This window comes from Rhipicephalus microplus, chromosome 8 (assembly GCF_043290135.1).
Source record: "Rhipicephalus microplus isolate Deutch F79 chromosome 8, USDA_Rmic, whole genome shotgun sequence".
Lineage (NCBI taxonomy): Eukaryota > Metazoa > Arthropoda > Arachnida > Ixodida > Ixodidae > Rhipicephalus > Rhipicephalus microplus.
In genome coordinates this window covers 102,756,722-102,771,870 of record NC_134707.1, presented here as the reverse complement: position 1 = coordinate 102,771,870, position 15,149 = coordinate 102,756,722, and the positions used below count along the sequence as shown (strand labels likewise).

The window sequence follows — 15,149 nt, the reverse complement described above, 5'->3', positions numbered from 1 at the left end:
TACAAAGTGTACTCATTTCGCAAACGGACACAAAATGGAGACTATGCAGCGAGTGCAATGACCTTTGTGCGCCCGGTAACTACAGCAGACTCATTCCGGGGAGAGCGAATGAGTCTGAAAAGGACGTACACGCGTGAGCATCAAAGCCCACTCCACCCCCGCCTTCTCCGCGGGGCAAAGTACGCAAGGGAGATCAGCGCATGAGCGCGCGTCGTCGCGTCAACACGATTTGGTGAAGCGCGCACATTGCGCCATCTCGCTGGTAATGCAGAGAACACAATATTTCTACCGAGATCAGCATCACCAGTATTAAGTGGTAGATATAAGTAGCTTGCGTTTAAGCGTTGAACAAACTGCTTTTTCTTGGCTCAGTGACTAAAGCTATGCACTCATATATAGATATGTATACATATACGCTAAATGTCAGTGGACGCCAGCGGCGAAATCCCACCGAGAATGTCCATATGATTGATATCACAATAAAAGCAATCAACTCCTACGTCATGCTTGCCTTACCAGCAAATTCACGATAATGTGACGAATGTGGGAATGCTCACAGGCACTGAAGGGTTCTGGCGAAGAACTTCATCATCTCATCAATGGCAGTAACGAGGTCCCTAGTATAGCGGCTGAAGTTACGAGTGCTGATCATGAAGTAGCTGACCTCGGGAACACCGAGAGCTGCCATGTAGGGCCAAGTCTGTCAAAAATAAGTACACATGAGCTCCAATGGTGAAAGCAGAAAAGCAGAACATACCAGAGGTAAAAAAATATATATTGTGCTGAATTCGAAGCAGCAGAACTACAAGCCTGCAAATTGTACATCGACGCGTAATACCATATTTCATTACGCAGCTCATAACTTCAATTTTGCAGCTGTAGCATCTCAGATTTTATAGGGAACGTAACAAACAACAACAATCAACATAAATCGGGCAAGCGTTTTGTACCACTTGGTGGTACTGGAATATCATATCCGGTGTGCGCAAATCACTTGTATGAAATGGTGACTAAGACGAGGGTATATGTCAACGTCAGGATGAAAAGGTTTCGGAGAACACGCATTTACGAAAAATTTTCATGGTACTTGACAATATTCTTAGACGTCTTATAAAACAGCATTCCTGGCTGAGCCCTAATTTTGATTAAATACGATTTACATGAGGGCACTTCATTCTTATATGGACCCTTCATATATTATCGAAAGCCTCGGCGCCAGTATCAGTGTACTGGCTCTTATCAACTTTATTTTAAACCACACTGCATGCGTGGTGCGCTGCTGGGGAGAAGTAACGCTTGCTAGAAATAATGTTTTACAGCGAAATTTGTTATTATATCACAACTCCGATTGTGATCTCATAACTTACGATCCCATAACATAACGATGTGGTTACGGACACCAGCGGTGCCGGTGTCCGTAACCACATCGTGCAAAATTAGAGAAAACCTAACACCAATGACACAGTGGGGCTGCAACCCGGGTCCCCTGGGTACTAGCCCAGCATTCTACCACGGAGTTTCACCGGTGCTTGTGGCTTGTCAAACTTGCCTTTGGCAGGCTTGATGTCGGGAAAGAAATCGTGTTAATACGACTTATAAAGCGTTGTAAGACAGCGAAAGAACAACCAGCCGTCGCACAATGTGGATAGCCTAACGAGTGGGCCGTCCAATGCCCCAACCCATCACAAAAGTGTGTTCTTGTTCCTCTATGAACTGTGGTGAATACTGAATTCAACCATTATTCCTCATCTTTGTCAGCCACTGCATGAACAATTGGCACAAAATACTTTGCAAGTGTTTAGCGGAAATGACGCGTCTCAGAAGAATGATGAAAAATAGCATATTGAATACCGTTCTACTACCCAAATAAATTTATTAATATGGACTAATTGGGTATCAAGCAAGTGTGCTTGCACTAGTTACCCAATGAACGTTTCGAAAAGGCTCTGAAAGGCCGTTCTTCTAGCTTTCGTTGTGACTGTGCTGCGCCTTCGGCACAGACCAGGCGTTTTTTTTTTGCGCTCGCCATATGATTGTGGGATAGATGAGTAGAAGTTCAAATAGAAAGAGAACATGGTCACTTCCTATCCTCATTTTATCCTCTTTCATAGCACGTAAAGCTAGAGAAGACGACACGAAAACAAACGTAAAAGCCCAGACTGTCTTTATTGCACTGACGATACCAGGCACAAATACATGCGCAGAGACCGCGAGTAAGATAAGAATGATAACCAAAAAACTTTCTATCGGCAATGAAAGCAATGGCTGACATAAAGCAGTCTTAATCACTAATTTTCTAAAAACTAAAACTCCTCATTAGCCAATGCAAGCGATGGCATGCTGACACATTCCACTCCCAAGCGAGCAATCTCGATCTACCGCTTGTACTATTTCTTTGGAGCTCTGGTATTTGTCACAATAAACAATGCTGCTTTCACCAAACTCAGATTTGCAAAGCTAAGTAAGCTGTATTTCTGTCTGGTATCATCAGAGAAATAAACTTTTTCGAAGTCAGCGCTCTTTCTGTCCGTGTCGTCTTTTCTAGTTCCATGCGCTCATCCATACATTAAAAGGAACTAACTAGCCCAGCAAGCAACCATACTTGATAATCACCTTGTATAAGCACGCCATTTCAATTTCGAAGCAGGTACAGTCGTTTTATAGACTCTCTCCGAGTGGTTTTACATCAAGCAAGTGAGTAGAATAATAATGACAGACTTTGTGGCAAGAAGATGTGTTGAAAGATAAGGAGAAAGAATAATTTTATTTAATGATATGGAGGATATGGAGAAGTGCCACCTTTTAGGGCGACACCACCGACCGTTCCTAAGCAGGGACAGTTAAACTTGACCTAACTGCCATATCGCAGGCTCTCTAGACAGGCCAAAGTTTATGCTGATATACCGAGCTCTTGAGAGCCGAGCTGCATTCCTGCTCCGTGAGCTCTTTATCCACACGTAACGAGAGCGACGCCAAAGCATGTGCTCTAAATCGCACGTTCCTCCACAATGAGGGCACTCATTTAAAAGTACGAACAATTGTTCTCAACATCAGTCAGCAAACAATGCTGTGACTTATGAGATTACGTTAGAAGGCGCTTGTGCACGCTTATTTTGCTGGGTCAAAGTGCGTCCATGAGCGATTATGAGCATGAACAACCATGGTTGACAGTTGCAAATATGGTGGTCAACTTGAACATACTGAAATTGGCACACCAATTTATTCGGCCGAGCATAAGACCTCTTACCGTAGTGAATTTTCTAAACACAAGAGAGTAGACTTGGCTCAGGGATATTTTCTTTTTCCGAGAAAAACGCCGGTTACCATCCGCGACGATGGCGAAGTGCCGAGGTATGGTTCCTTGTCGTAGCACCCAAAGCATGATTCTTTCGTACCAGCATAGTTGGGAATCCCATCCTGGCAGTGAAAAGTCGTAAGCAAAAAAAGCATGTTTTATTCATTTACCAGTAAGAATTGTTAGAATAGGAAAGCTAAACGCGTCTCGACAAAAATAGTTCAATCTTCACTGTACACTGATGCATGATGGCTAGCTATGGTTGCTGTTTTTTTCTTGTAGATATCGTATCACTCGATGCGTTTGATGTGAATCCATCTACGTTCAAACTTCGTAGAACACTTCAATAGCAATGATCGACATCAATTATCAAGTAAAAACCTTTCTGGCAGCTGAAGTAGTTAACTTTAACCCATATGGAGTGCGAAGGAACTGCGGCGGAAATATGGCACCTACAGGCACATAATAAACACTAGTATTCTAAATGGGCTCGTGGAAAGCGTGTTCATGTGAGCAGGGAAACGGATAGGTGTGCCGTATCCTTTTAATGATAGGTTACCCGTTTAAAGGATTCGTCATGCGCACACTTCCTCACAGCGCTTCAGAAATACGAGAGACCGTGCTCGTACCCTGAACCATAAATGCGTTAAGGTGTCCCGCCACTGGCTATGACGTGTAAGTGCAACGAAGCACTCACTAAATATGTACTGAAACAACATAGAGTGGAAATCGGGAGCCAGTTTCAACGGAGCAAGGTAGCGTGCCTCGAAACAAGCGTTGAACGAATAAATTCTAACATCGAGGAGCTCATTTACTGAAACTACCGAAGTGTGTCTTGTCAGCCCCCATTATTGCCATGATGCAGCACTTCACTTAACCTCTTCAATACGGTTATCCGCACTGCCTCAAGAAGGTCACTGTGAAAAAGAAAAGGTGTTAAATACAAGGCACGTATGTACAATCACGTGCGTCAGCTTCTCTAGCGCAGTTCGCCAGGCACCTTGTTTCTCGACGTTCGCGGCCGTGGACGTCCACAAAAGTCAATAAGAGAGTTTGGTGTCGTGGACCGAGAGGTTATAGGCTTTACTCCCGTGTATTAAGTAATATTGATTTTTTTCAATTTCTATAAATTTTACTGGCTTATTCCCGCGCTTGAAAAAAAGTCCTCAAAGCTTTGGTGGATGGGGAAAAAGTACATTTTTTTCAGAAACTACAGTGAGCAGGCGGAACTTTCTGAACTAGAAATTTCGCATGAGTAGAAAAAGTTAACAGGCGACACTGATATCACTAGTGTATATCAGTGTCGCAATATCGCCGATCTGTAGGCACTGTCATGATGGATCGAAGGTATGCTCGAAACTATCCTTGAAATAGTGTGCACCGCCCGGTCTCTCATTAAGTCCCTTTCGTTTCTTCGGCAGCTTCACATAGCACCACAGTGTGAAAACTTGTGCTGCTTCGAGTTCCATCTCGATATTGATGATGCCAGGGAATCTGCGAAGCGACAAGCTCCCATTGAAATAAAATACAAGAGGTCAGCAAGTGGTGGAGGTTGATCGGGCGTCCCACCCATTACAGTCATGAACGAATCTTAGGCGTACGATGAGTGCTCTTGGCAAGAAAGGCAGTAGTTTGAGCGTTTATAAAAACAAAAGAAAATAAGAGAGGATAGTATCAGTAGATGTGGATAATATCAAGAAGAAAAAGAACAATATGGTGGCCCCTACAGCCGGCTATTCTTCTCTGCCACCTCAAAATATTGCATAAGAACCTTGAGTATATGATCATACTCACAGGAAGGAAAGCGGATAGGTCACTGTCGTGTCGCATGAAGTACCTGGTAAAAAACAGCGTGAACGTGACGGCTTGCTGTAGGTGCATGTTGTAGTGTGGGACTGAAACAGCTTGCTGGGATAGTTGGAATACGAATGCAGTTCTAGGCATTAGGCAAGTTAAGAAAAACAAAAATAACGATGACAGTTGAAAAAAAGCAGGAACACTAAGATTGCGTGACAGCGCTAGGTGTCCCTTTTGCTCTCTGTGTTTGTATGCTTATTTTTATTTCTATATAGCTATGCAAATGTATAGACGCTCCAGTGGTCATATAGTGCCGAAGAAACTATTACAATACCATTGATCCCAGTAGTCACCTGCTTTGGCTGACAAGGGCAGAGCGCCAATCCCATTACATATGAATCATGCACAGTTTCAGCACAATTAGCGTGCACACAGCAGCGGCCAGCAGATGTGATGCAAATTAGACGAATAGTAACGTAATTTTTTATATCACACTACGAAATAGGTGTTTGAAAAAGCGGAAAAACACAGAGCAACGAGGTTAGTGCAAAACACCGAAATGCTTTTCATTCTTACTGTTACCATAAAATACTTAGCGTAAAGAGACATACAAAAAGATGGAAAAGAGAAAGATCGGAACATCACGTAAGAAGCACAATAAAGTCGCGTGACCGCTAGAACAAGAAATCACGCCACAGTACACACAATATTTGTTCTCTCAAAGACCCCAAAACGAACCCAAAATGACATATTCTCACCTAACGCGAGTAGTTTTATTAGGCGAGGATGCCGACCGGGCTTGAAAGGAACCTTTTTCCTAGGGCGTCCAGATACAAGCGCTCGTGCTGGTTGCATGTTTGCAACCCAAGTGCAACCACGATATCCTTTCGTTCCGCGACTTTTTTTTCATATTCCTGTTTCTTATGCCTTCAAATCTCACTCAATGTTTATGAAAACTTTAAATGAAGAGCTCGTAGTTATTTAGGGGTCGCAGTTTGGCTTGTGATTTAAAAAAAACGGTGTTAGAAATTTTAGACCCTATTTTAGAGCCAGCCCCGCCAAGGTGATCTAGTGGCTAAAGTACTCGTCTGCTAACCCGCAGGCCGTGGGATCAAATCTCTGCTGCCGCGGCTGCATTTTTGGTGCAGGCGAGTTTACTGCAGGTGCATGTGTCCATATTTTGGTGCACTTTAAAGAACCATTCGTAGTCAAAATTTCCGGAGCTCTCTACTTAGGCGTCTCTATCATGTGGTGGTTTTTGAACGTTAAACCCCAGATATCATTCATAATTTTATAGGCGGGTAACCTTTATTGGCACCTAATTTCTACTTTTTCATTCCGACAACTTTTTCGGGTCGCATTGACTTTCGAAAGCAGTTTTGAAGAAACCTCACACTCACTAGTCTATCTTATCAAACTGTATCACTCGAGGTTTGCTATAAGACGCACGTATGTAAGAAAGTACTTGCTGTTCAGAAGCACAAAAAAAGAGGAAAATAACTCAGTCAACTCTCTCAGCGTAGTATTAAACTCTATTGCTAGAACCACTTTATTTTATAGCACGCAAATACTCACTGCCTTTACAGTCAAACCTGCCACGTTAGAAAGCGTCCATGCAGAGTGAAGCGTAGTTTTCACGAAGAGATAAAATGTCAACTTCCTTGACGCTCGCGTAGGAAACTTGTACCTTAATGTAAAAAGCAAAGTAAAGAAAACAGACACCGACCAACATGAAAGTATTTACAAGCAGCAATAAAAATTCGACAAGCCAATATTCATGAAATTGAACGAGCAAAGTCAGCAAGCAGACAAAAACAGGCAGTGTCGGTGAAATAACAATTCCTGTGAGATAATAGATGAAAAAAAATACTAACAACAAGCACGGTAAAAGAAGATCAATAAAAAAATTTGTCCCTTGCAATGATTTTTTTCATTTGGTGTAGCCATATTAGATTTTAGCCACAGGAGTATTTTCAACGCTGTATATAACTTTTTACTTGAGTCTAAATGAAATGACTGGTAGGCGCATCTTAATTCAGTTGCCATAGTTCCAGACGTATCAATTTATTTTTGGCATACTGGTTTGATTACTCATTTTTTTATACTTTTACGAGTTTAATTTATTTATTTGTAATGACTAAACAATTCACTTTCCACCCGTTCACTCTCCAACTGAATTATTTTACTAAGCAAGGCACCGCACGTTTCATGGCCTATTACCTGGAGTGGGCTGTGCCAAAATGTTGAGGAATTAACCAACCATTCAAACCTTGGAAGTGTTGAATCTAAGCGTGAGTGAATGAAAAAAATGGCTTCTTGATTCTATTTTCTGCTGCTTCCCCCATAATAAAACGCTATGGCGTCTTGGTGTTGTGCGTCGCAATACCCCCTCCCTTCTTTTTTTCGAAATTGGGTGTTCCAAACAAAGTGAACATGTCCGCACTGTATGCACTGCTCTGCAAAAAGCTCTCAATTTTGTTAAAAACATTCAAATTGTGTTGATTCACGCGCTAGCAAAAGCAAGTTTCGGTCAATTATACAAACTGGCGTTCTCATGTGTGAGCAATACTGTAAGCCACATCGCAAGGGCATGGCGGGTAGAGCGTTCTGTGCTTCGTTGTACAGGGCTTCCCTGAATTGCTATTTGTCGTCGCGCATGTTTCAGATAATCTTAATGGGGCGGACAAAGCAACCTTCGAGCAGTTATGCGCCGTGATTTAAGTGTTTATTCGTTAAATATCAAAACGTTATTTTATATATATGGTACATGAATAATTGCCTCACCTTTTTCACTCGTTTTTGCAATATCAGAAACTGATTGTGCGTCGCTGTCACTCTCCACGATCGCCCTGCACGGACCGACCGTGTCCTTCATTCTCGTATATTTCTGTGATCCGCAAAGTCGAACAGGCAGCTACAGAATCCGTGCCGGCACGTGCGACTAGTTTTTTCAGAAGAACACAGCTGCAGCTTACTAATATACGAAGTAATGCAGCACTGGCGCATTCTGTTTGAATATTCTGTTTGAACATTCTTGCAGTTCAGTGGTGAACCCATCTAGCCGGATGAAGCTCGATCTAAATCTGTATGCATTCTTTTTTTTTGCCTGCCAAAACATCGGCCTTTCGAAGCAGAATGAATAACCCAAGTAGTGGAGGTAATAAGCTATGCCAGTTGAGCGAATGTGTTTTCTCATACGCAAAACAGTAACAGCTGCGGGAGTCCTTCACCCTTGCCATGCTCTTGATGTATTTCGCCCTGCCCTGACGGCTCGCGAGCAGCCTTTTCAGTTGCTTATTTTTTGTACGCACTGTTGGGTTTTCACTGTTCGTAGCTGTTCCACTAGCACATTATATTTTTGAGAGAGTGAGAATTCGCGAGGCATGAACCTAATGAATAATAAGAATTGTGACACTAAGTAAGCGTAGATGGCTTAGTTTGTGCTATTGTCATTCGGTTTTGGTAGTTATATTACAAATGGCAGGAAAGGAAAGTGCATAAAAAGACAACAATTGCCAGCGGCAGGAACCGAACCTACGACGTTTGGATTACGCGGCCGATGCTGTAGCAACCGTGCTACGGCAGTTGTTGTTCTCTGGTCCACTTTGTCGAGTAGTTCTGTGCATACAATGCCGGGATTGACAGTCAGCGGCATTTTTAGCCTTGACGACAAGTTCGGAACACTTTTCTCTCTCTGCTGGTGTCGCGTGAAACGCAATAAATGGCTTGCACTGACATCATTGAAACCACCCTGTTGGTGAACCGCATGGCACACGCTATGTTTAAGACACCACGCGTTAATGTTATTGCTATAATAATTGGAAGCTCTTTTGTTCTTGACAGATAAAGGTCAATGATAATTCTGCCCACATCGTTGTCATATTCAAGCAGCTCAATCACGATGCGGATATGCTGCCTGTACGTTTTCAAGACCACGTTTTGGTGATCCAGTACTTTATGGAACTGCGATGGTGACGTCGTGTGCAAGCTATTTGTATACGTCTTCTCCAATGAATGCACAGCCAACGGATAAACCATTGCAGACTACCGAAAGGTTCAAGGTCTAACAGAATGAGACCATTGCAGCAAGTGAACAAATAAATGGCAGTATTTGAGCGCTCGTTTCTTTGTTTAACACAGTTCTAACGAAAAGAAACAGTGAAGCCAAGAAAGCTAAAGTACACGTTATTTTTAGTATTGCAGATTCTTAGCAGCAATTATATCATCATCATCATCATCATCATCAGTGCGACTACGTCCACTGCAGGAGATGGGCCTCTCTCATGTAGCGCCATGGTCATCTCGGCCCTGTGTTTGCTGCTGTGTGTATATTATAAATGGGAAAAAATAAAGAACTGAGCAAAAATACAAGTTACCCCCAGTAGATACCGATTATGTGACCTTTTATTAACGCGTCTGATGCTCTCCCAATTGACCTACAGCAGCGGTGGTCATTCTGTCGGACTTGACTGGTACTTTTGCGCGGGCAGACCTGGATGTGTTAGTCAGATTCGGTAACAAGAAATTGAGGTTCAAGTCAATGGAGCTGACAAAGTTGGTAGTTCCACAGCCCATTAAGGGTGGGGGGAGGAGCTTTGCAGGTTAAGAGAAAAAAATTCGTTGAACTGGCAATGATGTACTAAACTGCCTAAGTTCTACCTAAGCTTTGGGCAATTTCTATCAAGGTCAAGTGAGTGAGAATTCATTAGAAGGCAGAGAGGTCGGCCTGAGCTAGTTCGCTCTAGCCTGCTACGCTACACAGGGGATAAGGGAAAGGGGAAGGAAAGAGAGATGAGGGGTGATGTAAGGGACAAGAAGAGGTGGTGCCTATGTACAGTAGCCACTTAGCATAATACCCTACAGTCTAGTTTCTAGTCCAGTGCTTTTTATGAAGTCTAGAACAGCCTTTGTAGCAGTTTTTGACACTGTTTGGTCGTTCATTGCTGACAATATGTGGCTTTCACTTAATGGTGTTCGTCCAATGCTTGCCAACGTTGCAGTTAGCATTTTTCTTTGCGCCACGTATAATACACAGTCACAAAATATGTGAGCTTTCGTTTCGCGCACTTGGCAGCGTTCACAATTCGGGCTGTCTGCACGGCCGATTAGGTGGGTGTAGTGGCGAGTGAAGGCGACGCCCAGGTGAATTCGGTGCAGTATATTAGCATGTCTTCGGCTGATTTTATCTGGAAGATGAAAAGTCATACCGGGGTCTGTTTCCCGCAGGCGTTTGTTCCGGTGATCTGGTAGCGACCAGTAAGTGGCAGCGCATTCGCGCATGAGTGATCTCAACAATGTGTTGACGTCACCTCGCGAGTACGGTACTTTGACGTACATAGGAGCGTTGTATATTGCCGCTCTTGCTTCGCTATCGGCTGTTTCGTTGCCAACTAGGCCGCAGTGTCCAGGAATCCATTGGAGTGTAATTAAGTGACCGCTCCTGTGTTTTAGGTCAAATGCTTGCACGATTCCTAACGTTAACTCGTAAAATTGGCCTCTTCTTGAGCAAGAATGAATAGCTTGAAGCACTGATTTTGAATCAGACAGAATCGTCCATTTACGCAGTGCTTGGTCGTTCACAATTTTTATGGCTTCTTGTATAGCAACAAGTTCTGCAGCTATCGAAGATGACCTATGATCTACTTTGTATTGTCGGGAAATACTGAGTTGAGGGATCACGAAGGCTGCAACTGAGGCGGATGAAGTTACGGATCTATCGGTGTAAATGTGCAGAGAGTCGCTGTATCGGTCATCTAAAAGTGCCAAGGTGAGTTGCTTGAGGGCAATATAAGAAACAGCGACTTATATGAAATTCCACGTATGTGAAGGCGCACCAGCGGTTTAGTCAATGTCCATGGAGGCACTGCAGGGATTACGGCAGGTGCAAAGCCTGAAGGGATCATGTGCCTATGCGTATCGAGGCATCGCGAATAGGTGTAGCCTGGTTGGTCCTTTTGTAGCGAAGACAACGGGTGCTTTGCATGTCGGGTCAGCAGAAGAAGGTGCATTCGGAGAGGCTTGCAGGACGTGTAAACCTGTATAGGGTAGGTGCGTGACTCCTGTATAGTGCCAGAGGTGGACGTGCACCATGGCAGGCCAAGAATATTTTCTCATGGCTCGTGCCTGAAGGCTCTCTAAAGTATGATGGCACGTTTCCCGCGTGCTGGAAAGCACAGGTGAGCTGTACCTTATATAGCCCACAAACAATGCCTTGTATAACTGCAGAAGACTTTTCTCCGAAGGGCCCCATCTCAGTCCTGCTATAACACGAAGAACATATACAAAACTGATTAGTTTGTTTCTCAGCACAGTCACATGCTTTGACCAGGACAGGTTGCGATGAATGACGACCCCTAAATAGCGGTGGTGCTTAACCACGGGAATCACTGCTCCGTGAGCAAAGACTGGGTACCGCGACATTGATTTCTTCGTAAATGCCAATGCAGCACATTTTGCTATTGAAAGTTCCAGGCCCTGACGACGTAAGTACTTAGATGTTATTGATGTGCCTTGTTGTAGCCTTGCCCGCAGTTGTGGTCGCCTTGCTCCAGATGCCCATATGTATATTTCGTCCGCATACGCACTGATTCTGATAACGTCGGGAAGCTCAGCTTCAAGGCCAATGAGTGCTATGTTAAAAAGCATGGGGCTCAGGACGGCGCCTTGCGGAACTCCACGGCTTACGAGGTGCCTCGCCGTGTCACCGTCGGATGTCGACATAAAAATGGTACGTCCTCTGAGATAGCTCCCTATCCATGCGTGTAGTCGACCACCTACGCCGATGTCTTCAAGTGCGCCAAGAATGGCCTCATAGTAGACGCTATCGTACCCACCCTTTATATCTAAGAAAATGGCCCCTACCAATCCCCGACGTTGTCTTTCCTTTTCAACTGAAGAAACTAGATCTACAACACCGTCTTTAAATGATCGACCTCTACGGAAGCTATTTATAAAATCTGGTAAGCCGACATTATTCTCCAGCAGCCATTCCAATCTTGCCAGCACCATGCGTTCCATCACCTTACCAATGCAACTGGCTAGGGCAATGGGTCTATAAGAAGACAACTCGTGTGAACACTTGCCTGGTTTCAGTAAGGCCACTATGCGGCTGCACTTCCAACTCTCTGGGACTGTCCCTGTTTCCCACGCAGAGTTGTAGAACGACAAGAGAGCCTGCCTTGCTTCCTTGCTGAGGTGATATAGAGCCGAATAAGTAATTCCGTCAGGCCCTGGTGCGGACGACCGTCGGGACGTGGAAATCGCAGCGTCAAGTCCGTGCATTGTGAAAGGTAAGTCGAGGCGATCGTCGCTGGATGGCGGTGAGGTTAAATACGAAGGTGATATCGATGAGGAGGACATACCTACGAGTAAGTGGCAGTAATCTTCTGCAACCTCTACTTCAGGTCGACCTTGCTTTAGAGCCAAAGATCGGAAAGGGAACAACTGTTGAGTGGGCGTCTGAAGGCTTCGGACAGTTTGCCATATTCGAGACAGGGGTTTTCTGGGATCAAGAGAGCTACAAAATACCCTCCACCATTGCCTATCGAGCTTATCGAGGTGTGGCAATACATGTCGTTGTGCTTGGCGTGCTGTAGATAGGTCAGATGGTGATTTTGTCCTCCTGTACCCTATCGGAAAAATTGACATGGTGGATACTGGAGAACATGGTGGGCATAGTGGAAATAATAGTGGGCATGGTGGAAATTATGATGGCTATGGTGGGACGTAGTGGAAAATATGGTGGTTATGCCGGGACATACTGGGTGGTATGGTGTACAGATGATGGGTAAAGTGGAGGTGACGCTGGAAAGCAGAGGCTAGATAGTGGGCAATAATGGGACACTCTGCCCACCATTGCAATAATGCTGGGAAGCCCTAAGCATATGGTGCGTGGTGCTTATTATGGTGGGCTACATGGTGTACCAAGCTGAGAAGCTCTGCCCACCATCGCGATAATGCTGGGAAGCAGTAAGCAGATGATGGGTGGGCTTATAATGACGGGCAATTTATATAGTGTACCAAGCTGGGATCTGTATACTACATGTTCTGCCACCATGATTTCCACCAAAGGTTAGGCCTACCGACCGAGCCCGTACAATTGTGTTATCCGTGCTTCCGGGTTTCAGAATACACGATTTAGACGATTACGTATGACAACACAGTGCAGCCATGGCATCAATTAACCTAAATGAAGCATTTTTCATTGTGTATGGTGTCCGCTCAAGAAGCAAGAAACATCGATGCGACGCGATTAAAGCACTCCCAGAGAACGTAGTTAAGTGTCTTCTCACCGACAGCCGCCGGTCGCACTCGCTGGCACTTCTCTAGCTTTTGTACGAGAACTCAGACGTGGCAATTCGTACGCTTGGTGAACCAATATGATAGCGTAATGTTTCCGGCACACTGCATTTGTTTTGGCCAAGCCGTTATGTAGTTGTTGCTTTAGTGAAAGAGCTACAGCATTGCGTTGGCGCGACCGCCCTCTACATTGCGCGAAAAGCATCCCAATACTCAATCAAATAAATTAGGCGGGCGCATCTATGGAATGAGCCTAGAAGCGTCATAAAGCGTGAGCAGATGTCGCCCTTTAGAACGAGCGCGAAACGGAAATTAAACTTGGCAGACCCCGCCGGTAAACTGTTGCTGCTCCCCAGTCCACTTGGTTTTTTTTCTTGAATTTGTAAATTGTAAAAAATGGCACTAGTGCCATTAACATAGTGGCAAAAGTTACAGGCCGCAGTTGCTTGTGCTTAATAAATGTGCAATTTTAAGTAGCAGGTGTAGATCTTGTCTATGTTCTGTACACGACAAAGATAACTTAAGTTGAACCGCAAGTTTGTATGGCAACTAAGTATTTACCACACAGTCAATGTCATGTTTGTGTGGCGCAGTGGTTAACGTCCCTGAATGGCAATCCGCAGGTTGCAAGTTCATCGTCCGTGGCGCCTTGTTTTTTTTTACGGGACGGGTGTTTTTTATATCGTTTTTATAAAATTCTTTTTTATTTTCTTGTGGCAGCTCGTCACGGTGATTCTGACATCATTTCGCGCTCAAGTGTTGCTGGCACTGCAGCACCCACCATACCCACCATGCGCCATGGCGGGCGTTTCCCACTATTCACTCACTAAATTAATCCAGTATAATGGTGGGTGGTGGTTTACGCCATGCCCACCATTCGTTTTTTTTTCGATAGGGTATTTTCTCTCTGCCCGCCGACGGATTGCACGAAGGTATTCATATTGTGCGTCAAGTTGTGATCTTGGTAGCAACACATTCACAAGTTTCGTATGCGTTGTTAAGGCTGATGCAATTAGGCTTTCTATTTCAGATATAGATTGAATTTTCCCGCACTGAGCATTTACAGAAGCTTGAAATCCTGGCCAGTCTATGCTTTTCACAGGCCGGGGAGTCGAACGACGGAATCCTTTTAGCTGTATATATGTAGGGAGATGGTCACTTCCATGTGTTTCAACGTCTACGAACCAACAGGTGGTAGGCAGGAGACTTCTGCTCACAAAACATACGTCAAAACAGCTGCTGTACGATGCGCCACGGAGGTAAGTAGGTGAGCCATCGTTAATGTACATCAGGCCCTTATTGAGCACAAAATCAGCAATGTCACTACCGCAAGTGTTCATTGAGGCAGAACCCCACATGGGATGATGTGCATTAAAATCCCCAACTACTACATGTGGTCCATGGCAAGCTTGGAGCACAGACAAGAGATGGGAACAGTCCACGTGGCTTCTAGGAGGAATGTATCCACCAATGATTGATATTGAACATCGCTTGTGCTTTATAGATAAGCAAATATAGTCGTTAGAAGAATGAGGAGCCACGGCATGTCTCACTTACGTTAAATCTTGACGTACGCATATAATTACTTTGCTCGCATATCGATCATCACGTGACCACAAAGTGACGTATCCGGAAATACGAAACGACGACATCATATTCGGCTCACATATTACAACCAACAAAATTTGTATTTAAACATCCGTTGTCAAAAGTCAGACAATCGGCTTCGCAAACCTCGTGCATTCCACTGCATTATAGC

At 44.3% G+C, this 15,149-nt stretch overlaps 1 protein-coding gene across 1 annotated transcript; it reads right to left on the bottom strand.

The window, feature by feature from the left end:
* Positions 1 to 495: 495 nt before the first annotated feature.
* On the bottom strand, positions 496 to 8,099 carry LOC142768698 (dehydrodolichyl diphosphate synthase complex subunit DHDDS-like). Its single transcript, XM_075870712.1, has 3 exons — positions 7,877 to 8,099; positions 3,248 to 3,417; positions 496 to 700 (listed from the first exon to the last, which is right to left on the bottom strand). The coding sequence occupies exons 1-3, from the start codon at positions 7,965 to 7,967 to the stop codon at positions 554 to 556; spliced, it is 408 nt and encodes a 135-aa protein (XP_075726827.1). The 5' UTR covers positions 7,968 to 8,099; the 3' UTR covers positions 496 to 553.
* Between the last annotated feature and the right edge of the window lie 7,050 nt (positions 8,100 to 15,149).

Coding starts and splice junctions, on each gene's coding strand:
- LOC142768698 (XM_075870712.1), bottom strand. CDS start 7,967: ATGAAGGACACGGTCGGTCCGTGCAGGGCGATCGTGGAGAGTGACAGC. Junction 3,418..7,876: donor TGCAAAAACGAGTGAAAAAG/GTGAGGCAATTA, acceptor TTTCACTGCCAG/GATGGGATTCCCAACTATGC. Junction 701..3,247: donor TGTTTAGAAAATTCACTACG/GTAAGAGGTCTT, acceptor TATTTTTGACAG/ACTTGGCCCTACATGGCAGC.